Source organism: Vombatus ursinus, unplaced genomic scaffold (assembly GCF_900497805.2).
Source record: "Vombatus ursinus unplaced genomic scaffold, bare-nosed wombat genome assembly UNPS02014830.1, whole genome shotgun sequence".
Classification (NCBI taxonomy): Eukaryota; Metazoa; Chordata; class Mammalia; order Diprotodontia; family Vombatidae; genus Vombatus; species Vombatus ursinus.
The window spans coordinates 26,830,991-26,858,236 of record NW_020954608.1 but is presented as its reverse complement, the minus strand read 5'-3'; the positions used below and the strand labels follow the sequence as shown (position 1 = coordinate 26,858,236).

Here is a 27,246-nt window from a genome sequence, read left to right as displayed (position 1 = left end):
ACATTTCAATGGCAAACTAGCTGAAAATCACAGACTATGGTTTTTGATTTCTACTCAAAATTTCAAATTACTGAGAAAGATATGGATTATACCATAGGAATTTACTATTTTAAAAGTTGTCTTAAAATATTATCTTTGTAACTAATGACTAACGTTAAGTTTAGTTACTAAACAGATATTTTTAGTAATAAAACAAGTAGTCAAAAGAAAACTGTCCTTTTGGCCTTCCTAGGAAATATGACAGAATAGATATTTCATCCCTCCCACCAAAAGTCCCACCTCCCTCCTGTGAAGTCTGGCCTTCCCTCTCACTCCAGGGTAAAGTTCTGTTATACTACCTAGTCTCCTTTTTATAATAACTTTATTTTTGTCCCTGTGGGACTTCATCCAGTGCTTTATCACTCTCCACTGTTCAGCCTTCTCTCATCTCTATGACAAACTTTAACTGTACTATTTTGTATTCCTAGCCTAAAGTCTTTATCTTAACTCTTTCTCTTCATTTTAGCTCCATTGTTTGCAAAGTCATCTCCTGAGAGGGTTGGAGATTACTGACTAACATTCTGAAGGTTTACAGGGAAAATGAGGCAGAATATCTGAAATGGGGCCTATTATAGAAAATCCAAGACATAAGTGTCATAACCTTGGAGGTTACCTAGTCCAAATACTTAGACACTACACACAAGAGAACCAAATACTAATTAAGGATAGCAATATGATTTGACAAAATAAGCAGCAGATAGTAAGACTGGAATGAGCTAAAGAAGAAAGAGCTAAAGTTTATGGTAGTCATAATGGGAAGATTTTTGAGGTGGAGATCAATAATTTAAAAGTATAAATCCATTGTTATGTCATTTCACCAGACTTTAAACTCCTTTTGGATAGGATTGGATACAATTTATATTTTGTTGAATGCTGTCCAAATGTGATGCTACTTATGGTTCTAAATATAGTGTGTGTGGTGGGGGTTATCCCAATTAGATAGCTTGGCATTTCATAATGGTATTTTTATTTTACCCCAATTTCTGAAGATGACTAAAGCTGTGGGCTGAGGATAAGAACTTATTGGGGATCACTGAATCATAGATTTAGAGCTGGAAAGGACCTAAGGGGCTATCTAGTTCAACCCTCTCTGTTCATAGATGAGGAAACTGAAGCCCAGAGAGCTGAATGCCTTGCTCAAGGTCAGCAATAAGAATGTTGGAGAGGGGATTCGTGTTCAGGTAGAAATCAGGTCTCCAAGGTTCCTGCAAACTCTGAGATTCTGCCTTTGTGACAGTTCAATAAGCCATCATCTAAAACCTGAGGACTGATGCCTTACAGTGAGGACTGTGACACACTACAGTCAGCTGGGGGCAGCACAGCCCAGGTGTAGGACCAGTAACTATGAGGGAAAAAATAGCCTTTAAAGTTCTAAAACAAAAATCTTAAGTTATGCTATCATAGCAAATGTCACCCAAGTCTATTTCATTCTATTTCCACACATGAATGTGCTGAATTTGCATCCTCATGAGAGCTAATATTACCTTGCCTTAGTTTACAAGAATGAAAATAGTGGCAAATTAATTTTTCAGGAAAAGTACAAGTACCACATTACCAGTTTGGTACAACCTGGATCCCTATATAATAACTATCAGTATAATGAAAGCCATCATACAACAATAACTAAATGTTTTTAAGCCTCAGTAAAGGCAATTTACTTGTATTCTACCGAATACTGCTTGGAACAATATTTAGTACAACAAAATTCTAGTACAAACAATCTGAAGTTTAAAGTTTAACCTTAAAGTTAGTTGTGTATTGGGATTATTTTGGTTAATACTAAGTATTCCTTTGAATGATAATTTAATGATTCTATAAGAGAGGTAATTTCTACATCAGAAAATCTTTTATTTAGGAGGGCATCTTTGATAATATGTATCTTAGAGTATTTAGACAGATTTTACTGATACAGAAATTCCTTTGGGGTTATCTTGTATGAAACACATCAACACAAGTATTTATGATGAGCTACAACCAATCTGAGTAGCAGAAGCATATATATGTCTGAAAGTCAAGGACACTAAAGCCACACACTATCAACTTACCTCACTGTAGGAAGAATGAAATGAAAAACAAGCTCTATACGAACTCTCTCCAGTTCTAAGAAAAAGTAGCGACAACAACAAAAAACCTTGTTAATCCACGTTCATAATCATTTTGAGCTCTCCCAGGGTAGCCAACTGCACTATAATCAACCTACAGGCAGGGGGACTTCTTTATCTCTGACTGAACTACAGAAATGTAAGCGTATATTATCTTTTTTTCCTCCTATGTAAATGCAAGAAATGAGAAGCAGCAGGGTGTAGTGGATGGGGAGCTGGACTTGGAGTCAGGAGAACTTGTGTTCAAATCTTGCCCCAGACACTAGCTATGTGAGACTTGGCAAGTACCTCACCTCTCTGGGCTTCAGTTTCTCACTTATGAAGTGAAAGAGCTGGATCAGCTGTTCTCTAAGGTCCCTTCCAACTCCCTATCTAAGATCCCATGATCCTTCTTCCATTCATACTCCACACAGCTGTTCAATTGATAAAGTATAGGTCAGACCATTTCCTTTCCCTGCTCAAGAAGCTTCAGTTATTCCCTATTGTCTCCAAGATAAAAAACAAACTCCTCTGGAACTTAAAGTCTATCAGCTTTAATCTAGCTCCAGTCCATCTTTCCAGACTGAATACATAAAATTCACCCTCACTTACTCGCCTTCCAGCAAACTGACCTGTATAATATCGCAAAACCCACCTCTGCATTCCCAAGTCTCGGCTCAAATGCCAATTCCTTTAAAAGATCTTTTCTGATTATCCCAGTTGTTGGTTTTCCATTCCAAAATTACTGTTACTTATTTTGTATATATCCCATATTTGCTCATCTGTAAACATGTTGTCTCCCCTCAGTAGAATGTTATTTCCTTGAGAGCAGAAGTTGTCTCGCTTTTGTATTTATATCCCCAACTCCTAGCACAATGCTGGCACATTCAAGGCCCTTAATAGGTTCTTAACAAATGCTTACTGATTGAACGATCAACTAATGCAGAATATAGCAGAAGAATTTTCTCATTCTGCATCATCCTTCTGCTCTTCTCCTATCTACTTGGAGATCTCAACCACTCTTGTCTTCAACTAATTCATCCATATAGACCAAGTAACTCTCCCCAAAATTCCTGCCCCACATTTCCAAATGTCTGCTAAATATTTTCACTTGAGTTATCCTGACATTATTCAACCTCAGATCAAACTGAGTTTTTTGCTCCCCTATTTTTGTTAAAGATACTACCATTCTCCCAATTTCAAAACTGTAGAATCATTTTTCACTTCTCCTTTACCTCCCCTCCCACATCCAATCATCCAGCCCTATCAATTCTTTACAGTAACTTCTCATTCTCTTTCTAGAACCCTGGCTTATATCTGTAACAAGTCATACTTGGGGGACAATGGTTTTTTAGCTGGTCCCCTTGACGCCAGATCCTTCACATTTAAATCTATCCTGTCCACAAGTACCAGACTAATTTTCCTAAAATGCCAGTTGTGTCATGATACTCTACTTGCTGGAAAACTTTGAGTGTCTCTCCAAATGGGTAGAAGTTAAAAAGTTCCAACTAATTAAGATGGCATCTGAGGCCCTCCACAAGCTCTCCAACCTAACTTTTCAAGTCTTATTTCTGCACTATTCCCCTATACAAATCCTTTGTTCTAGCCCAACCAATGTACTCATTGTCCCCCATCATACCTTGTGTTTTTCCATCTCCCTACCTTTTGCTCATGCCATTTCACTTGCCCTCCTCCTTCCTCTCCTCTCCTCCTATCCAAATCCTAACCATTTTTCAAGACCCAGCTCAAATCTTAACTCCCTTTTCTGACCACTCTATTTCCTTTAAATTCCTACAACAATGATTAGCTTACAGTTTACTTGGTAATTAATCATGTATGTCCTTTTAACATTTCTTCTGTTGCTATCTTGAAATGCTCTTAAAAGTCTTTTACTATTTAGATTATATGTGTGTATGTGTATGTGTATGTGTTTACTTCTAGTCTCCTCAACTGGATCATAAGTTCCTTGAAAGCAGGGACTATGTCTGACACTACTTTTTATCTCCTAAAGCATATAGTTTATAATAGGTGTTCCAAAAAGTTATTGATTTACCAAACCAAAATGATTATTCTTATATCAACATCTAGAATTATGTTACTTTCTTTAAAAATAAGAGAAGAAAATAACATGAAAAGTGTTATGAACTCAATGATGTCTAGGTTTTTCTTTGCCATCTTTGTATAGAACTATAGGATTATTGATTTTGATCTGGAAGGGACCTCAGATGTCAACTAGCCCAACTCCCTCCATTTTATAAATGAGAAAACTGAAGTACAGACTTGCCAAAGTTCACACAGTTCATGTAAACTTGAAACTAAGCCCCAAGTTTCCTGGGACTCCTAGTCCACTGCTTTTTTCACTAGTTCATGTGTTATCCCTGATAAGTTTCATCCTGTTTTAGAGGGACACATTATCAAATTTGTCCAAGTTGCTTCGAATTATATATCTGTTTTCCAGGGTATTAACCTCCTGAAACTTGATAAGCATACTCAATTCTATCATCCAGATCACTAATAAAAATATTAAATAATATCTGACTTGAGAATGGTTCTTATGGGATACCAATTAGTCTGTACCAATCAGGCTAACAGTCACTATTAATCACCTTTTATGATTTCTACCATCACCTACAGGTAATGATTTAGATTAGAATTTTTCCAAACAGTATTCCATTACAACTCAGGATTTCCTACAGAAATTTAAGAAACAAAGTCCAGTCATGTTAGAGACATTTAATTTATGTTTGCTCCAAATCCTATCCCAACACTATATCTCTGAGACAAGACACTTCATCTCTGTTGGCCTCTGTTTCTTCATATCCAAAATGAAGAAGCCGAACAAGATGATTCCTAAAGTTCCCTCCATCAGCATGGGCACGACCTTTATCTGTGTTCTCTAAATCACCTGTCTTTTGCAACAGTCTCTCAATCAGGCTCCCAGCCTCCAACAACTCTTTCCTCCAAACCATACTGCTAACTGCTGCCAGGCTCAATGTCACTTCATCACGGTTCCAAATTCTCTGCCCATCACTCAAGGCCCTCCAGAACCTGGACACATCCTACTTAGTTTGTTTTACTTCTCAACATTCATCAATTTCAACTCTTCCCTCTACTCAGGTATTTCTACTTAATACTCCCCACAAACACTACTTTTATTCCTATTTCTATTCCCTTGCTGCTTCCTATCATCTGCTACTTCTAAAGTCAAGTACTTGAATCTTTCAGCACTAACTTCAACTCCTTTTTTCCATACAGCCTTCAGTATTCTAGCCCTTCAATGATCTTTCTATGAACTTCCATAGCACTTAGACTGTAAAAGAGTCTCAAAATAAAACTGCATATTCATATTGAGTCCACATATTATATATTATATATATATATATATATACACACACATACACACACACACACACACACACACACACACACACACACACACACACACACACACCCATATTTAGGTCTAAATGAAAGGGCCAAACAGCTGAAGATTTACCTTAGGAGTCGACAAGTGACCCATTAGCTACTGATTATACACTTATGTTATTCTAGAACTGTTTTTAACCTTCCTTCAATAAATAGTTATTGGTTGGTTGTCATAAAAACAACCTTGGTAGTAAAGCTTAATTTTAAAAGTATAGCTTAGAAATTGTAAAATTTCTCATCACCCTCATACTAGACTGAATCTAAAGAAAGTCAGATCAGATATTCTGAATCAAAAAAGATTTTTCTAATCAGAATATTCTTTATAACACATTGATATACTGTTCCACCCCCACTCTCCAATATATACACACATGCCTTACCTCACAATTACATTTGTTTTCCTGGTTCTTTCTCCAAACCACATTGTGGATGGCTTAATGCTGATTACATGTAATGGAGTCCCATTTTTTGAAGTAATTCCACATGGCAATCTATTCCATTGAAACAATTCTTCTGCCTAAATAAGACAAAGAAAAGTCAAACACCTAGACATTGAGATCTAGAAATCCCGTAAATTTTTGACAAAAGAGCTCTTTTGTATCAATACATAATAAAAATCCAATACACCATGGCCCCATTTAATTTATTGCATTACTAGGAAATCTTGACCAATTACTGAAATCATTTCTCAAATGAAGACAAATTTAATCTTAAATTTTGATGTGTTATCATTTCACCTATGATCATAAAACATATCCTGCACTGGGCAATTTTAAAGTATAGTCACTCAAGAAGCACTTGGAGTTATACCACAGCATCGCTGAACCCACTGGACAAGTCACATGAAGAAAGAACTAATAGAAGATAAGCAAGAAAAGTCCAAAGCTTCAAGAAAGGGCTACCTACATATTTCAAAGGAGTTGGTTCTGTCACAGAAGGGTGTGAATAAGAGGAGGACTTGAGCTAAACAGGGAGAGTAAAACTGTAAGGCTAAGTGGAAAAGTCTGGAATTCAGAGGAGGCCAAAGCCTGAATTTAGGGAAGAAAAATTTGGGAGAATATAAGGAAAACAACTTGAAATGAAAGAAAAGAAGGACTCAATCTGACAGTAGCTTCCATATGAAAGAGGATTAAAAAGCACATGAGGAAGAGGGAAAGGACTCAAAGAAAAGGGACTCATAACACAAAGAAAATAAATTGGTAAAACAAGGTAGAACTGGGTGCAAGTACTTGTCATCTCACCCCAGGAGAACACACACACACACAATGTATATATGTGCATGTATGTACACATACGTGTGTACATGTAGGAATAGGTGTATATAAACATGCATGAGTATATACACATACATTGTGCATGCGTGTATATAAGCATGTGTGTACGCATGCACTATGTGTGTATATATGCATGCATATGTATAAAATGTACATATATGTATGTGTGCAAGTATATAATGTGTATATACACATACACTATTAATATATACATGCATCTATATATATATACACAATACACATATTGTGCATACACACACACACACACACACGTATTTGTGTGCTATAGGAACTACTCTGTGATATTATGGGAAAGGGAACTTGAGTTTCACATGGCAAACACTGACAAGCTATTAACAAATGTATGGACAAAGAAGACAGGTTCTCCTACTGTGCAATAATATCCTTAAGTGGTTATCAGTGATGTCATATGCTCAGAAGAACTACAATCTAGATAAACACACAGGAATTCAAATGAATGGAAATGCATTTAACAAATAAGCAACAAACAGATTTATATGCAAAATGGACAATAAGAAGTGTTAAAGCACACACCCTTCTCCTTTTTATTAACTATTGGTAAACTATAAAAGTAGAAGGTGATATGTGCTCTCATTTCCAAACATACTATTAAGTGGTTTTCCTTTGCTGTTTAGAAAAATGCATTCCCCTGAGGTATTGTCTGGATGTGGAGAAGTAGTATCTGTTTTGTTAAAACAAAACATCAGTAATTTTTAAGTCAATAGGATGCAAAGGAAATTCAAAAACATGCATATCATTTTCATCATTCAAAATATCATTTTCAAAAATGCAAAAAAGTAGGTGGTAAACCCTTGCTTCCTTAAACTACATATCATATTCTAATAATTATTTGCATCATTTTGTAAAAATCAGTCATTAAAGTATATATACATTTTATTGAAACACTCCATGTGTTATTTGGACATATCACTCTTCGGCTCTCAGGTAAACTGAAGGGATTAGATCAGGTCAGATAGTGCCTAGGTTTCCTTCCACTGCTAAAATGCCTTGACATCTATATCACATAAAAATGGCACAAACAGAAAAATAAGATGGGGACATACCCGTGGGTGCCGACAGGCATGAATCTGTGTATGACGATCTGTTGTTATATGGTGAAGGATATCAGGCATGTTTCTAAACATATCCAATTTGTTCACATGAACCTAAGGAAAACAGAACAATTTATGAAGATTAAATATTTTGAAATTATGGTATGAAGTAAATAAATTTTCAGTGATTTAGGGATTAATCAGTTCCTCCATTCAGGTCTTGCTCTACTGCCTCATGGTGGCACAGGGTGACCCTAGCCTCTCAAAGGCTATGGCAATGAAGTGGAAGTTGAGACAAGTCCCACCTACAAAGCTGAAAGGCTTTGAGACTAGGCTTAGAGACAGATGGTAGTCATGAGGACCAACCTAGCTAAGCCGAGAGCAGCACATCCCAAGCGTAAGCACGTGATGACTTATCTTTTAGCCACAGCTACACAAAAACACCATCTCCTAGGGCACAGAGGAGCTGTTGATCTTCACCAATGGAGAGGACCCACATCAATACAATAACATACTGAAGTATAATTAGTGAGTTGACTAATCCATTGTTCTGCTGCTTGTAAAATGATGAAACTGTAATAATCTCTATGTCACTTTCATTCAGAAATTCTGACTTTATAAGGTATTAAAAACACACACAGACAGACACTCAGGAAAATTTCATTACCATGAGGTTTTGGATTATAGTATCTGGTGGATCTATTCATGGTATATTTGACCTTCATTAAATGAATAGCAGCAACAGCTTACATTTATGGTGACCTATAAGTTTTACAAAGCACTTCACACACTTAACTCATTCAATCCTCATGAGAGTTTATCATTATACCCATTTTACAGATTTAAAAAATGAGCTCACTCAGATCAGTCAAGTGGCACAGATCACACACAGTGGTAAAACCAGAATTAGATCCTCGATCTTACAGCTCAAAGTTAAGTCCTCTTTTTGCTGTACTTTAAAAGATAGACTATTGTGTAAATATCTTTTACATTTAAGGAGAATATACCACTGGAAGGTCAATGTGGTACAGTGTAAAGAGAACCAGATTCTAATCAATCAACCAACCAACAAGTATTTATTTGCACCTCCCATGTGCCAAGTACTGTGCTAGTCACTGGGGAGACAAAAACAAAAATGAAACAATCTCTGCCCTTAAGGAACTTACACTCTACTGAGGAATGTACATATGTAAGTATATACAAAATGAGTACCAAAAATCCTGTCTATATCTTGTTTGGACATTGTAATTTGCGTGATTATCTCCCCCATTAGAATAGAACTCCTTGAATGAAGGGATGATTTGTGCCTTTCTTTTTATTTCCAGCTCTAGCACTGCACCTGACACATAATAAATGCTCATAAATGCTTACTAGCTTGTCAAAAGACAAGGTAATTTTGGGAGTGAGGCACTGGCAGCTAGGGACACTGGGAATGGCTTCATGGAGGAGCTGAGTTATGCAGGAAACTAGGGATTCTAAGACTCAGAAGAAGGTGAGAAGGAACTGAACTTCAGGAATCAGGGACAGAGAGAGAGAGAGAGAGAGAAAGAGAGAGAGGGAGAGAAAGAGAGAGAGAGAGTTTTTGTGTGTGTGTGTATACACATATATATGTACATATACAAAACAGGCATTTTTGTGTTACAGAAGCTAATGTGATTTTAACGGGGAAGGCAACTTGGGTTTCATGTTATCAAACACTGACAAGTTATTAACAGATATATGGACAAACAAGACAGGTTTTCCTGCTGTGCAATAATATCACTAAGTGGTATCAGTGATGTCATATGCCCAGAATAACTGCAATCTGGATAAACATGCAGAAATTCAAATGAATGGAAATGCATTTAACAAATAAGCAACAGATTGTGAGGTGCTTTGGGAAAACAGAGTATGTTGCTGAAGTACAAAATTATTATTAGAGCTGCAAATATGCAACTGGATAGGTGCAACCTTACCACAGGTGACAACGAAAAGTCTGAGGTAGAGCTCATAAAGACAAGGAGGGAGGAGATGAAATGTCAGATGTTATGAAAAGTAAGAAAGTCAGTTTGGCTGGACCAAAAAGTGCCTGAAGGAATGTGGAATAAGGCCAGAAAGGTGGGTTGGAGCCCAGGGGTAAAGGAGTTGAAATGCCAGAAGAAGAGTCTGTTTTCAACCTAGAGCTTTCTAGGTAGCCCCATACTTTAGGAACATCACTTGGACATCACTTGGAGGATAACCTGGAAAGGAAACAGACTTTGCTGCCGAAGAGGGTTGTGTGACTTCAGGCATGTCACTTCTCTTCCTTCCACAGGCCTAAGCTCCACCTATAATGTAGGGATATTAAGACTTTATCTGCCTCAAGAAGGCTCCCTGAGGAAAATTTCCCCAAATCAGAGATGAGCTTCTTTGTAAAACAGTAAGTTCCCAGTCACTGGGAGTATGTAAGCTGAGATTAGATGACCACCTGCTGTGGATACTACAGCAATACTTCCTACACTGAGCAGGAGACTGAAACAAATGATCTCTAAAGCCTCCTCCAACTCAAAGATCCTATGATACCTTAGGTTATTTTTAGCTATAAGATCAGTGATTTATATCACCACAATGCTCTGAATATTCTATTGAAAACCACTTTACTGGAAAAAGGTAGCCAGGAAAACAATATACACAATGACAACATGTAAACCAAATGAAAACCAGTAACAAAAAAAGTACTGAAAAATTGTAATTACCAACTTGGCCCCAAAATAGGGCTAAGAGAAGCATCTTCTCCTACTTTATTTACAGAGATGGTAGACTATAGGTGTGCAATGTTGCCTACAATATCAGACTTTTTTGATACTTTAGTTAGTTTTTCTGACCTTTTTTTAATTCTTTGGTATGAGAGAGCATTCTCCTGGAGGGAGAGGGGACAGAACACATTGGAAAATGTAGGTGATATAAAACCAAAAATATCAATAAAAATGTTTTAAAAATAAAATGATAGCAATCAGTATAGAGGAAAGAAATAGCCAAATATTTATGGTATTTAAGGTTTAAAATATTAGCTAATTAATAAGACAAAAGCTACTCACAACCTACCTTCCAAGCAATTCAAAGCATATTATGAACCTTCCATCATTAAAATTACTTAGAATTACATAGAATCAAAATATTAGAGTTGAAAAGGATAACATGGTGTCATATCTTCATTTTAGTCATTCATTTATTCTTTACACAAATAGTATTCTGTAACTATCCCTGGACTCTTTTTCTTGGACATGAAGGCAGCATGACCCAAGTTCAAATCCACCTCAGACAGTTTTTAACTACTTGACCCTGGGCAAGTTACTTACTTAGCCAACGCATGCAAAAGTTTTCTCATCTATAAAATGGAGACAATAATAGCCCATACCTCTCAGGGTTGTTGTGAGGCTCAAATAAGATTTTTTTTTTTAGTGAGGCAATCGGGGTTAAGTGACTTGCCCAAGGTCACACAGCTAGTACATGTCAAGTGTTTGGTCTGAGGCTGGATTTGAACTCAGATCCTCCTGACTTTAGGGCCGGTGCTCTATTCACTGTGCCACCTAGCTGCCCCCAAATAAGATATTTTTAAAGTGCTCTGGAAAACCTAAAGTCACTATATAAATGCTAGTTATTATTAGTTATTATTTAGAAGCAGAAGACATTATGTGTGTGTGAATGTAAACAAGTTAAAACCTTTGCTTTCTCATCCACACAACAAGGGTGAATATCAGGAGTGGAGGGAGTAGAGAGGAGAAGGAAGAAAACAATAATTTATTAAGCATCTACTGTGTGCAGGCAGTATGCTAAATGCTTTACAAATAGTATTTGATCCTTACGACAACCCTGGGAGGTAGGTGCTATTATTATCCCCATTTTACAGTTGAGAAAGCTGAGGCAGAGAGAGGTTAAGTGACTTGCCCAGAGTCATATAGCTAATAACTCTCTGAGGCTGGATTTCAACTCTGGTCTTTCTGACTCCAGGCCCATCCCTCTATCCACTGTGCCACCTAGCTGCCCACAAAATACGAAACTACTTATGTGCCATAAATTATGTTAGGCACAGGGGAAGACAAAAACATAAATAAATCTTGGACCCTATGCCCAAGAAACTACAAACTAGTACAGGGGCTTACATTAAAATGAAAAACAAAATCACATAACTTTACATCTAGCGAAAGAATTTAGAGATGATCTAGAAAACTAAGTCCTACAGGAAGGAAACTACTTGCTCAAGGTTGCGTAATGTTAACAAGAGACTCTCAAAAACTCCAAAGTCCAACCTATTAAAGACAATTGGGTTCATTCTGCCACACCCTGACACACAGCATTCCCTCATCCAGGAATTTTCCATTTCAGAGGAAATTTCCATTTCAGAAAATTTGCCAATCCCTGCTCTAGAGACTTATGGGTAGATTTTCCAATGTGCCATCATTTTCAGGTTTCCTTTTTTCACAACTGGCAAAATACCTGGGTTCCAAATTCTTCACTGAGGTTGGTGAATAAATACTCATATCCATAGGCTGCTTTGCAGTTCAGCCACACAACATGATATGGACTCAGAGTGATCCAACTTCGCACCAATTCTGATATTCCATTTAAACACTCCACCTAGATTAGGGATTTTAAAGATATATTCGACAATTAATAGAACTGACTCTCACCACTGTCTTCCCCAGAACAAAGGGGAAAAAAAAACAACTTATTAGTCAATGTTTGAAGATCACAGAATAGCATGTAAATACCAATTATGATTAGATTTCTTTGCTTAAAAATGTCTTTCTAAATGTATACTTACCCGACTTGGAATATGATAATATTTTGGATCACAGAAAGTGGTGTCTAAATATACACTCTGGATGTCTTTCACTCTGAAATAAAATTAAAATTTTGTTGTGTCATCTAATCTGATTTTATAAAACACTAGCGAAGGCAATACTCAATTACTTTAGAAAGTGTTTCTCTATAGACTAGAACATGGTAGCACAACATCTCTCAGTGTTATCTTCGATTTTATTTTTCACTATAGGATTTTCCTTGATTTGCCTCCAGTTATGAACCCAACACAAATTACTTCCCTCAATTTAACAAATTTTAAGTACCATGCAGAACACTTTGCTAGGTGCCTGGGAAAATATTAAGGTTAGGTAAGACATAGGTTTTGACCTCCTGGAGTTTAGGTCTTCTAGGGGTATATTACATGTACACAAATAATTATATAGGATAAAACAGGTTTGGCTGACATGGGAAAGGATAATATTTCCCAGGATTCTTAAGCTCAGAACATGCCCTTTTACTGAAAAAGAATAAGAAAATGAATACAACTACAAAATACTATGTACAGAAATAAAAATAGAGGGGCATTATTCATGGTTGGGTCATGACAATACTTTCTAATTTAATTTGCTTATTCATCATATCAAACTATCAAAGGACCGCATTATAGAGCTAAAATAACAAAATCCATTTAAAGGACCAAAAGTTCAACCATCTCAAAAGAAATTAAAAAAACAAAAGGTTAAAATGAGCATTATCGTGATTGTCATGAGAGTAAAGCCTTGGAAAAAGTCAGAAATGTAAGAAAAGGAAAAAGAGAGTCCACTGAGCATTGAAGCATTACACTCAGGTGAATTTTTATGGAAAAGCTCTACATTTAACAGCTGCAGTAAACTGTAATACCTGCTCCCAGAATGCAAGAATTCCATTCTGGCCACTTCCCCTTTGGCTAATCTAAAGTCTCCTGTGTACAAGACTGTTCCGTTGTTCCCCTGAAACAAAAACCTACAAAGGAAACAGATTCGAACAATTTCTGTCACTCAAAGGAAATCTCAATGAGGTCACTATGCCAAATAATGTAACAAATGCTCCTGACGGACATTTCAATTACTAAAAGAAGGCAGTGATAATGGAAACTTTGATGGATACAAAAGAGTAAATTAATACTGTACTACTAAATAACTCACTTACATACAGCATTATACAGTTCGTTCTTCCTCCTCACAAAGTAATGCAAATAGTATCCACATTTTAACATCTAAGGAAACTGAGGCTCAGGAAATTTAAGTGAAAAAGTTTAATTGACTTGCCCATGGTTACACCACTAATGTTAATGATGCTGGATTTTTAAGTGTTAACCCTGTTGTTAAAAATAACAATAATAACAATAGAACCGAATAATACTTAGTGCATAATTGTGTCTCTTATCTGAAACATCTGGAAAAACTTGTATTTTAGGGAGGTACTTACTGTCCACAGGAAGAAAAATTCACATGATAAAAAAAATGCTAACATTAACTGGAAGGATCAGTAATGAGAATTTCATTGCCAACAAAGTCCTATTATAACTACCTCAGCCAATCACTTCATCATAGGAAATAGAAGCTGAAGAAATCCCAGCAAAACAATTTAAACCTTCAGGGATATAATAATCCCTACTCCTAAGACTATCAAAAGGATTGCCACAAAGGGATACAGAGTAAAATATGGATCCTTCTCAGAATAATGTTTTTAAAATTCATAAAATACATAGGATTACAAAGAAAACCACTTATGCTGACATACAGTTATCAAAATATTAGAGAACAAGTTCATGGATCCCAAGTCAAGAACCCCTGAAATAGAGGGTCTCTTACATAACTGAACCTGGGCAGTGACCAGCTGGTAAAAGAGTTACAACAACATCTTCCTTCTGAAATTTAAAACAAAGAAAAAAAAAACCATTAGGTCCAGTTTAAGTGCAAGTGTTGCTCAATGGTATACATTCCCAAGTATACATGCCTCAAGAACAGGGACCGTCAGAATTGTTGGCAGACATACTTCTTTGCAGAGGTGGGAAATCATGAGTGTGAAAAATTACATATACTGTCAGGCTCAGCTGATGTGCTGATTAGTTTAAATTAACTGTTTTTCCCCTATTTATTTTTAGTCTGTGTTCCAAGGGACTTTGGTTAGAGGTTGAGGGTAGTGTGAGATATGCCTAGAAATGAAGATGATATAAAAACAAAAGACATCAATAAAATTTTTTTTGAGAGTCTGAACGTCACCCAGCAAAAATGAGTATGATCTTTCAGGGGAGGAGATGGATATTCAACGAAATAGGGAACTTCCAAACCTTTCTGATAAAAAGACCAGAGCTCAACAGAAAATTTGATCTTCAAATACAAGACATAAAAAGACATAAAAAGGTAAACAGGACAGAAAGAAACATGTAATTAATAAGGGCAAACTGTTTACATCCCTACAAGGGAAAATGACACTTGTAACTCTTGAGAACTGTATTGTTATTACACCATGTTAAAGGGGCGTACATAAAGGAGGTGGGTACAAGTTGACTGATGTAATGATAAAAAAAAACCTAATCAAGTGAGTTAAATGGATCCAAGTAAGTGGATTAATCTGATCTAACTAAAAAAATGTACTGAGAGAAAAGGAAAGGAGGAGGCAGACAAGGGTAAATTACATTACAGGAAAAGGTACAAAAACCTATCACAGCAGAGGGAAAGAAGGTAGTGAGAAGAGCATTGTTTGAACCTTATTCTCCTCAGATTTGGCTCAAGAAGGGAATAACATAATCAGCTAGGTATAGAAATCTAACTTGCCCTATAGGCAGTAGGAGGGAAAAGGGGAAAGAAAACGGAGGGAGGATAGAAGGAGGGAAGAAAGGGTAAAGGGGAAGAAAAGGGAAGGGGCTAATAGAAGGGAGGTGGGACTGAGGGAGGCAGTGGTCAAAAGCAACACACCAGTAAGGAGGGAAAAGGAGAAAGGAGAAAGAAAAGCATAAGGGGGGGTGGGGGGGAGAATGGAGGAAAAGACACAGATAGTAATCATAACTGTGAATGCGAATGGGATGAACTCTCCCATAAAATGCATAGCAGAATGGATTAAAAACCATAATCCTACAATACGTTGTTTACAGGAAACACATTTGAAACAGAGGGACACCCGCAGGGTCAAGGTAAAAAGCTGGAGCAGAATAGCAGGGGTAGCAACCCTGATCTCAGACAAAGCAAAAGGAAAAATAGATCTTATCAAAAGAGCTAAGGAAGGAAACTCCATATTAACGTTGATAGACTTAGCCCTTCTCAGCAATGCAAGGATCTAAGACATCTCATGATGGAAAATGCTATCCACATCCAAAGAAAGAACTATGGAGTTTGAATGCAGATCGAAGTACACTATTTGCTATTTTTTTTCTTCTGTTGTGTTTTGTTTCCTCTTTCTGGTGGTTCCTCCTATTGGTTCTAATTCTTACTTAGAACATCACTAATGTGAAAATGTTTAATAGGAATGAATATGTATATGTATAGACTGTATCAGAGGGGAGGGAAGGGGGGAGGGAGGGGGAGAATAATTTAAAACTCAAAAGCTTATAGAAGTGATTGTTGATAACTCAAAATAAATTAATTTTTTAAAAAAGTCTGAATGTCTTGGTTCTATTGTCATCAATGATAAAAATAGTTAATTGTAGAAATGCTAACAGATCTATTCAATTTTTCAGCTGTTCTGTTTCTAATCATCTAGTACAAACTAAAATTCTATATATAGATATGTAACACAAATATGAAACAATTTTCACCTAAACAATGATAATGCTTAAAACTTCAGATCTACCAGATTTGTTCAACAGATAATAAGGGAAAACGTTGCAAGTAATCAAATGCAACCAACCAAAAAGAACATTATTACTAATTTTAGAACAGATTATTAAAGATCTCTGTTTACCTCACCAGATGCTTCATCAATTAAAGAAATCTGGGTTGGAGTTTCAACTTCAAGAGCAATCTATTGAAGCAAAAGGAGATGTTATTTATATACTATGTCATTTTTTTTCATGGCTCTTAATCACTTTATAAGCCTCATAATAACTCAAACACTTAATTGACTCTAGGAAGAATCCCAAGTCCCACAAAGTGAATACAAAGTATCTTTATGTGTGCCATGTTCAGGAAAACATATGTGAAAAGGAAAAAAGTGAAGTTGACTTAATGCAGTTAAAATGGATATATTCATTAAAAAGACAGAAAGTTTCTAGACCTACTATGCACACACTGAGCTGACATTTAAGTGTTTTCAGAATTTATTTTAGGTACTAACCCTTTTGTTGCTACTACCAGTGGCTGCCATTGTTAACCACCTGCTGTGGGAGCCTAGTAAATCATGGAATCTTCCTTCATTTCAGTTCTTTCATAAGTAGGATGCAAATAGTGAAAACAGCTCACTGCATGACCTAATGGTGATTGGTATCAAGTTAAATTCATAAAGGGTTGCAGAGGGATCCTACCAATGAGCTAAATTTTTAAAAGGGAATACACAATAGATGAAAGTAATGGGACACAATCAGTGGAATAATACAGACCTATAAGAACAGCTTCAGGAAGACTAAGAAAGACCCATAATGAAAAGCGATAAGAAAACAATATAAAAACGATAAGAAAACAAAACAAAATAAAACAAAACAAAAAAAAAACCAGGAACTTTGCCCCTCAACTTTGTTAGGGACAAGAAAATCAGGGAGAGGACTGGCTCACTGAAAATGGGCCAAGTTAATAAATGAGAGAAAGCAAAACTCTTTAACAACTTAATCAACCAGGCACAAGAGGTTCCAGCAGAGTAGTCACTACAGGAAAATTTTTCCCTCCAAACTAACTACATGCCTCTCCCCTAAATATCCAACAGGATCTCCCTTTGCCTTCCAACTTTCCTGTTAACTCTTATCTTTTCCCCCCTTCCAGCTAGAAAATGATCTCACATCTTCACCACCATGACAGGGAACACAGAATCACCAACCATAACCCTTCAGGTAAGACAGAGAACCACTATCCCTTACCATATGCCCTCTGGCCTATGGGGCCTTGCAATCTACAACACTGCATGACCCTGAGGTCCACCAGGTCTTTCCATCTCCCCTTCAAATGAATCCTTCTACTTGTGTGGTCTCATTCAATTAGAATGTGAGCATCTTTGTCAGCAAGAACCGTCTTGCTTCTCTATGTGTATCCCCAGCACTTAACACAGTGCTTGGCATATAGTAAATGCTTAATAGATGCTTTTTTGTCTATTGATTCATTCATAATTCTTATTTTGCTTTTGTTTTCTCCATTGAGAACTATCTCTACACATAAAAGAATTTTTTTTTAAGTAATAAGAAACTGAAATCCAAGAAAAGCATGATGGTGCCCTACATGCACTAATCTCACAGCCTAGTGAACTGCATTCTAAGATACTAAAAGAACTACAGGATGTAATTACAGAATTATTGTTGATCTTTTAAAAAATCATAGAGGATAACAGGTACTATAGGACTGGAGATGGGCAAATGTCTCAGTTTTCAAAAGGTGGACTCTACAAACTCTCAAGCAATATCTGGAAAAATTCTGGAATTATTAAAATGAAAAATTGTACACTTGGAAAGGAAAGCAGCAATCCCTAAAATTCAGTATGAATAAATTAAGATCAAAGTATGCCAGACTAATTTCTTCTTTTCTTTTACTGGATTACTAGGCTAGCATATCAGGGAAATGCCACAGAAATATTATACATACTTAGATTTCAGTTATACATATGGCAAATTCTCTCATGCTATTACTTGAAAAAGATAAAGTGATGTGAAATAATAATTCAATTAGGTGGATTCATAATTGGCTAAATAAGACTCAAAGAGTGCTGATGAATAGATCAATGACCAACTGAAAAGACAACTCTAATAAAATGACATGAGGCTGTAGTCTTGGCCCTGATCAGATCAATATATTTGCCAATGACTTGGATCAAGTTCTAGATGTCATGTAGTATAGTTTTAGCATGACTTTCACTGGTTTTTTTACTCCAAAATTTCTTCCCAGTTTACTTAGAAAATATAATCTCATTTGAAAAAGTATAATTCATTTTAATAAAAAATATAAACTTACAATTCGTTTCTCCCAAAAGTTGTATCTCGGACTAGTTAACAATAGTTCCTTGGTGACAGGGGAACAATATAAGTGAACCTTTAAACTGCAAGAAAATAGATAGAAGGATTAGTTCCTACATGCCATCACCCCATTAACTGAGTTCAATTCCATTAACAGAGTCAAGAAGGGCAAGGTTATTGAATCACAGAATGTTAGAACTGGAAGGGATCTCAGGGATCATCTCATCTAAGGCCATCAAACAAGATGCTCTTAAGATCTTTCAGCTCAGATCTTACCTTCTTTTAAATGGATAAAGAAATTGATAAATACAATGGCCTAAAAAAAACCATTAAATCACTGTAATTCAATTTAAGTCTGTTCCACTCAAAACTTTCCCTTCCCCTATGTCTAGTCGGAGGATAGGATGCTGAGGGCAAATAAAACTTTAAGGGATTTGATTCTACAAATGGCAGAAAACTATTCCAGGCACAGGCAACCCATATACTCCAAGCAAAACTGTGAACTGGGGAGAAAAAAAGTCTACCTTAAACATCCTGATTTTCATTGTTTTACACATTTTCCCCTGATGCTACCCTTTATAAGCCCTGAAACCTAAATTCCCAGTTGCCAAATTAATAGGCTGTTTTTTTCTTATTCTTTATTGAAATCAATTACCTGCATTCCAATTTTCTTTTCAAAGATGGGGATCTCAGTCCTTTCATATGGTCTAAATAAAAAACCACAACAAAGACCAATGAGTCAAGTGATCCATTAGAAATGTTTATTAAGTAAATTTGGATAGGGAATGCATATGTATGTGAGAGATTACATTAGTTTTTTTCTGGTCAGTTTGTTCAGACCTGTGATTCCATCATCAGTATAGAGAATTCCCTGATGTGGCATCTCTCTAACAATGTAGGTCAGCAGTTTTGTCTGTAACTATGGAGTTATTACCTGGAGTACTGAGAGGCAATGATTATAATGATTATACATGTATTATACATACATATACATGCACATACACATAGACACACACATATATAAATAAAATGTACTAGATTCAGAACGTGAATCCAAGTCTTTCTCTAATAAATCAATCAGCATTTATTTAGCACTTAATATATGCCATGCACCACGCTAAGCACTAGGAACAGACTGAAAGGCAAAAATAGCCTCTATCCTTAAAGCAGAAGACATGTAAATAAATACATTTGAGATACAGAGTAGATAGAATATAACTTTAGAGGAGAAGGTTCTAGAATCTAGAGGAACAGAGAAAGTTAATCTGCAGAATGGGGCATTTGTGCTCAGTCTTGATAAAAGCCAGGGATTTTCAGAGGTAGAGATAAGGAAGCAGAGCACTCATGGCAGGGGGGTCACCCAGTGCAGAGGGGATGGGATGCCAGTGTGTCAGGTTTGAGGAATGACAAGTAGGCCAATATGGCTGGATCACACAGTATTTAGAGGAGAGTAAAGTGTAAGCCTGGAAAGGCAGAAAGGAGCTAGGTAATAAAGAGCTTTAAATGCCAAACCAAGAACTTTACATTTGATACTGGAGGTAAAAGAAAGCCATGGGAGTTTACTAAGCGGCTGGAGGTAAAGGGGAAGCAGGGGGAGGAGAAGAGAAGGGGATAATGCCATGGTCAAACATATACTTCAGGAAAATGACTTTGGCAGCTAGATAGTACACAAATTGGAGGTAGAGGGAGAGACACAGTAGGAAGACAAATTAGAAGGCTAGTCCTGGTGAGTGAAAAGGGACTGACATAGTAAATAGGTAGAGATACATATATATATAAGCGCTTACTAAATGCCAGGTTCTGATGATGGCTCTGAGTGGAAAAAAAGGTGGCAATATAGGAGAGACAGTACTCAGATAGAAAAGATATAATTTAGCAATGGATTGGATCTATGGTGTGAGGGCATCAAAGAAGGCATCAAAATTGTGTTTTAAAAGACGGATAAAAGTGAAGAAGAGGTGGGAGAGAAAGCTATCTTAGCAGGCCTTAAGACACTGACACAGGAAAATACATCTCAGGTTCAAGAAACATTAAGTATAGTACAGTTTGGCTGGAGCATAATCTAGAATAAATGAAAGAGTCACATCAGAAAAGAAGACTGGATTGGTAGATTGCAGCCATCACAGGTCCCCATCCTCAGAATCTTTTTCCTCTTCAGCTGTAAGTCTCAGCTCAAAGGCCACTGTCTGCATTTCTCCCCGGCTCTTAGGGCTTTCCTTTCCCACACACCTTGCCTATCACTCACCACATTACTCTGTATTTATTTTGTATTTGTACTTATTTTTCTGTGTACATTTCGTTTCCCCCGCGTACATAATAAGCTCCTTGAATGCCAGGACCACTTCGAGAATTTTTTCCTTGAGTCTTTGAATCGCCAGCGAAGAACACTGTACCAGACCCACCGCAGGCACTTAACAAATACTAGCTGAATTAATGAAATAAACTGTTTTCTCCTCCACTTCACCCCACCCCCGCGCCGGCTCACCAAGCTGCTCTTTCCAGTTATTCAAAGCTTGCTGCAAATCACTTACTCCGAACTCCAGCACCCCGCCCGCCCCCGCCCCGGGGGCCCAGCACTCCCGAAGCCCACCCCGCGCCCGCTGCCCACAAAGGTCTCCAGCCTCAGGACGCGAGCAGCGCTCACTCACCCTTGTGGCAGTGGGACAGGAAGTACGCCCGGGCCATCAGATTCTGCCGATCGAACCGATCTATGGAGATGGTTGGATACTCCACCATCTGTCCCTCAAAAGAGCTCATGACGCCCGCGGGAGCCGTGGCGCCCGCGACACAAACACAAGAAGCCGACTCTAGACCGGCTCAGCCAGACTCCGGCCCGGGCCCCAGCTCCACCGCGTACTTCCTGGAGCACGGCCCCGCCAGCGTCCCTATTGGCTGGGACTAATGGCAGCCTCCACCAATGAGAAATGCCCTCTCTGGAGAGGCCTCGCTCTCAGGTCTGCCCCCCCACTTCCGGGTTCCCAGGTCGACTGTCTAGGGGACTGCGCCGTTAGGTGTTCGTTGGTCCGCTCCAGCTGACTGCGGAGCTCACACCTCCACCAAGATGCCTGGGATTTTGAGGGGTGTGTGTGGAGGAATACTGAGGATGAAATTCACAAAGCGGTGGTAATGAAATACAGGAAGAACCAGTGGTTCTGGATTGCTTCACCGTTGCATAGGAAATCAGCAAAGCCATACAAGGCCAAATGGTATGAATGGCTGGACCAAAGCATCAATACCCAGAATGGGCTAGGGAGGAGGAAGAAAAGTTTATGTACCTGATCAAATTGATGCTGACCCAGTGTAGAACCATTGACCCGACCGTTGGGTGAAGGACTGCACATTGCTTGGAACTCTATGTACTTCTCCTGGATAAAGCTGCCCAAAGAGGTGATTAAGAAGAGACAGCAGATGATCCAAGAAAACTTAAACCTGGAGAGATTAATCCAAATCTAGAAAAAAACCAGCCAGATCTGATCCAGTGATGAACTCTCAATGTCTCAGAAGCTAGAGCCTGTCTGGTTTCATGCTGTTGTTGTTGTTTGTACTTCATTATCAAAGATTCCCTACATCAGGAAGATGATGGGATGACTTGCAAGTGAATTGGAATTAAGTGAGAGAGGGCTGTGCAAGGTCACCAGCCTCACTTTCTCTTCTGGAGCCATATGGGTACAGTGGCAAGATATAGATCAGGATGACTGAAGATGGCACCACAGCCTGTCTGGCAAACACACAGGGAAATAAGGCCAAGAGAAAAACAATTGGAAGAAGCAAGGTGCCATACTGCCCTCCAAAAGAAAAGAACTTCAAGCAGCTGGCATAAAATTTCAGAAAAAATGGAGAAAGAAAGGAAAAAAGATTATAATGCAGAAATTCCATTCTGGAAAAAGAAGCCTACTCCAGGTATTTATGACACATCTGAAGAAAATTATTAGGCACTTGATACTGACTTTAGGAAGTTACAACATGATCTTGATAGGGAGTTAAGATCTGAAAAGGAAAGTAAAGCTGGGAAGAAAGACAACAAAGGAGTCTGGTTTTCCATCAGCTATTCCTCAATACAGGCGAGTATCAGAATTTACCAAAAAAGAAAAAGAACAAAATTCAAATCAGTACTTTCCGCACCTTAGATCTTGGATACAGAACTTCAGGAAGTTGTGAAAGTCAGCCAAGCTAGTGAAATTGCACATCAAACAACAGAGGAATCCAGCATAATGAATTCTTCTGGCAGTACTCTTTTTTCTGAGTATAATGTCACCAAAAATAGTTGTCACTGACAATACCCAAAACTCTGGCTGCCTATGATCAAATCCTGAAGGAAGCACAAAACTCAATGGTTGTTACCAACCTGGATACCCCTACTGAAAGGTGGTCTTAATATACCATAGCATGAGAGTGACTTCTCTGGTGTGACTCCACAAGGACAGATCCTTCAGACACCAAATACAGTCCATTAAAGATTCCTCATGGAGCCAAAGGATTAACTCCTCCATGTGGAATGACTCCTGTACCAGTGGTTGGCACTACCCCAAGCAGAACCCCTTCAAGGGACAAAGTAATCATAAATCCTGAAGAGGGACTGGCAGATTACAATGACCCCTCTATGTGAAGTAGATTGAGAATCTCATGACTGATTAAATTTAAGTAGAATGCAGTTAGTGTAGTTGCTACAACTACAGGCTATCTGAGATGCAGAATGTGTAAAGGAATTAAAACAAATGCATGAAGCTCTACCAAGACCTTCAGAAGTAAATGAAACTATCCTAAGACCCTTAAATGTAGAACCACCACTAACAGACCTACAGAAAAGTGAAGAACTAATTTAAAAAGAGATAATCACAATGCTGCATTGTGATCTACATCATTCTTACAGAGAACAAGCTGGAAATAAAAAGGAGAAAACTCTACGATTAGGAAGTAATAGTACCAAGCACATAATTCACCTACAACTCACTTATGAAAAATTCTCTGAAGTTGAACTAAAGAAGCCTCAAGACCTTTTGACACAGAAGGTAGAAGTAGTAAAGCAAGGAGTGAACAATGGTGGGCTGTCAAATGAAGGTTATAACCAGGTGTGGAAGAACGTTACAGTCAAGTTTTATATCTACATGGACAGAGCTGACATACACCAGTCAAGTTGAGTCACAAAAGGGACAGGATTGAATCACTTAAAAAGAGACAAGGTAAATAAGGGTCACATGATGTCAGAAGCTAAGAGAGCTGCAAAAATGGAAAAGAAAATGAAAGTGTCCCTTGGTGGCTAACAATCTCAAGTAATGGAACTAATGAAACATTTGAATGATTTATGGGAACAAATAGAACAAGTTCAATTGGAGCTTCATACTTTTGAGGAGCTAAGAAGCATGAGGATTCTGCTATTCCAAAAAGGCTGCAGTATCTAAAAGAAGATGTCCAGCAACAGCAAGAAAGAGAAAAGGAACTTCAGCAAAGACACAGATTTGCTGCTGGAGAAAGAGACTTTAAAGTCAAGATACTGAAACATCTTTTGCATTTTGTCATAGAAAGAATTAGATGCTGGTTTCTATCCTCTGGAAGAATGAAGCTGATGTTTATGTTAATCAACAAATTTGTATATTATCTGTGACTTTTCATTTGTTGTTTGTTTTAAATGAAGTCCCCCATCTAGATTGTTTATGTAAAAACTCTGGGTCCATGAGAATTTTTTAGAGGTTAATTTACTAAGAAAATCTTTCTTTTAGTGATTGTCATGTTTGCTAAATTTAAGTTTGGATCTTTCAGCATCCTATCTTTTATATTAAAGTGTTCTCAAATGTGTTGGCTGCAAGTAAATTCTTGAATGAAAATTAACTTTAAAAAAAAATAAAAAGGATGGAGTAATGGAAAGAGCTGCAAATCCAGGACTGTTCCGAGGTTTTTAGGGTAGAGGGGAAGCATGCTGCAGAGAGCAATAACAAAAATCTCACCCAACAAACACTGCAACTGGTACCCTTTTGTCAGTGTAAATTGTGATTGTAAAAGGTACTTGAAAGAGGCAGCAAGGGAAGAACCAGAATAAATCACAAACTAGGTAATCAGCCTTTTTGATCATAAATACGTGTAAGTGGATTTGTAACTTCCAGAATGACCATACTAAATGTCCCCATCCAAATGTCTCCCAGGAGTACTCATCTATTCTCCAATGAATTCTTCCAAATTTCCCACCTGGTAAAAGCAGAAGTAAGGTATAAACCCATGGCATAATTGTTAAAAATGAGCATTGGCACTTCCTCTACAAAGGCACATTCCATTACTCTTTTGCACAGCTATCTGAGGTTCTCGGTCTAGCAAGTGCTGACATTTCTTCTCACAGCTGCCACCTGTGCCTTTTGCTCTTTGCTGTTCAGGCCTTATCTAGTCATGCCTCTACTTAATCCTGGCTATACCCCTTTGTTCTGTTCTCCAACCTATGCATCTCTTCTCTAGTCACTTTTCTAGTCTGCCACTTGAGCATTTCTCTCATCTCAAAACTTTCCTACCTGCCTATAATGACCCCAGACTAGGTGACATTTCCACACTGTGTGGGCTCACAGCCTTCTGAGAGTCATAATTCTGAGATTGTTACCCAAAGATCCAGGCCTTCTTAATGAGGATTGTCTTTATGAGTTTCTGTGGCCAAAAAATATCATCACCCTGAAGCCAGTCTTTTGATAATGAGTCTGCTTAAACTTAGCCAGATTGGTCGTCAGACAACAGATAAACAATCCATCCACAAGCCTTTCCATTAATCTATCTGGCTAGCATCCCTGCCATTTTATCATCTTTTCTGCTGCTTCCTCATCTCTCCCCACTTGGAATAGCTGCTCTGGACTGGATCACCAGAAAAAATCTTTCCATAGTCCCTTTGCTGTTATTCATTTGTCTTCAATCATGTACTCTTCATGACCCCACATGGGGTTTTCTTGGCAAAGATACTGGAGTGGTTTGCCATTTCCTTCTCCAACTCATTTTATAGATGAGGAAACTGAGGCAAATAGGGTTAAGTGACTTGCCCAGGATCACACAGCTAGTAATGTCTGAGGCCAAATTTGAACTCAAGAAGAGGAATCTTCCTGACTATCCATTGTACCACCTACTTGCCCTAGAGAAGTTAAATCACTCAGTTTCAGAACTCCCACCCTAAGCCAAACTATCTTAATTGTAAGTGAACAAAAATTCAATTAACCCACTATAGCTGACTTTAGTCCATGCTTCATATCCTATCTAGCTGTCCATTGTAGCTATCTTGCCATTCACTCTGCCCATGCAGCCCATCCTACCCCCTGTTCCTCTTACTCTGGGTTCAGTAACAAAATCAATACAACTATACTATAATTGCTTCTGGAAAGAATGTGACAGTTGACATAGATCCTATGGATCTATGACTTCCCAGACACTCTCTTCCTTTGCTACCACTCCTATATATGTTTTGTTTCCCTTTATTAAAATATAAACTTCTTGAGGGGCAGGGCCTGTCTCATTTTTGTATTTATATCTCTATTTCATAGCACCTGGCACACAGTAAGCACTTAATAAATGCTTTTTATTCTTTTATTCATCTACAAACTCATATACTATAAATTGACTCCATAAATACAAGCAAAAAGACCTCAGTTTCGTCATCTGTAAAATGAGGTTGGAGTAGATAATCTCTAGGCTACCTTCTAGTTCTATCTATGATTCTGAGAAATTAAAAACAATTTAATTTCTGACAATAGTTATACTGTCAATCACCAACTTACCATATACCATTACGCTAGGTACCAGGGATACAAGTACAAAGAATGAAGCAATCCTTTCTTGTAATGAACTTAAATCCTAGTGGGGATGACAACACATACACATAAAAATATATAGTATATGTATAAATATAATAAATATAAATATATATGAATAATTAAATATATTTGGGGAAGGTACTAGTAATTTGGGGTACTGCTTTATGTAGAAAATGGTATATGCACACACATATATAGCATATATATGAAAACATAAATAAATACAAATATATACAAAGTAGTTAAATATAAGGTGATTTAGGAAGGCTCTAGCACTTTGGGGAATTGAGAAAGGCTTCATGCAATGAATGGTATATATATATGTAAATATAATAGATATAATAAATACAAATACATACAAAATTTTTAAATATAAAGAAGTTTGGGAAGGCACTAGTAGTTTGGGGGACTAAGAAAGGCTTCATGCAGCAAATGGTGCCTGAGCTGTATCTTAATGGATAAGAGGGATTTTGAGGAGGAGATAAGGAAAGAGGGCTTGAAAAACATAGAGCTGGGATATGAAGTGGCATGTGTGAGGAACAGAAGACCAGTTGGGCATAATTACAGTGTAGTTGGGGAGAAACTTATGTATAGATAGGTTGTGACCTGGTTGTATAGAACTTTTAAAGTGAAACAGAAGACTCTATGTTTTACTCTAGAGGCAACAGAAAGCACTAAAGTTATTTA

General features: G+C 37.5%; 1 protein-coding gene and 1 pseudogene across 3 annotated transcripts in view; one reads left to right on the top strand and one right to left on the bottom strand.

The window, feature by feature from the left end:
* DCLRE1C (DNA cross-link repair 1C) overlaps positions 1-21,627 on the bottom strand; it is a 33,923-nt gene extending 12,296 nt beyond the window's left edge. The window contains exons 1-11 of one of the 3 annotated variants that reach the window (XM_027838844.1): positions 21,436-21,627; positions 19,443-19,494; positions 18,786-18,870; positions 16,600-16,659; positions 14,511-14,566; positions 13,558-13,659; positions 12,677-12,749; positions 12,349-12,489; positions 7,906-8,007; positions 5,927-6,063; positions 2,085-2,139 (exon numbers count right to left, since the gene is read on the bottom strand). In XM_027838844.1, coding sequence (XP_027694645.1) covers positions 2,085-2,139; positions 5,927-6,063; positions 7,906-8,007; positions 12,349-12,489; positions 12,677-12,749; positions 13,558-13,659; positions 14,511-14,566; positions 16,600-16,659; positions 18,786-18,870; positions 19,443-19,494; positions 21,436-21,544 — 972 coding nt within the window. In that variant the 5' untranslated portion in view covers positions 21,545-21,627. The remainder of the gene's footprint in view (positions 1-2,084; positions 2,140-5,926; positions 6,064-7,905; positions 8,008-12,348; positions 12,490-12,676; positions 12,750-13,557; positions 13,660-14,510; positions 14,567-16,599; positions 16,660-18,785; positions 18,871-19,442; positions 19,495-21,435) is intronic. The other 2 variants (XM_027838846.1, XM_027838845.1) reach the window with 2 other exon arrangements.
* A 157-nt stretch (positions 21,628-21,784) lies between these two features.
* Positions 21,785-24,543, top strand: LOC114025332 (annotated as a pseudogene).
* The last annotated feature ends 2,703 nt before the right edge of the window (positions 24,544-27,246 follow it).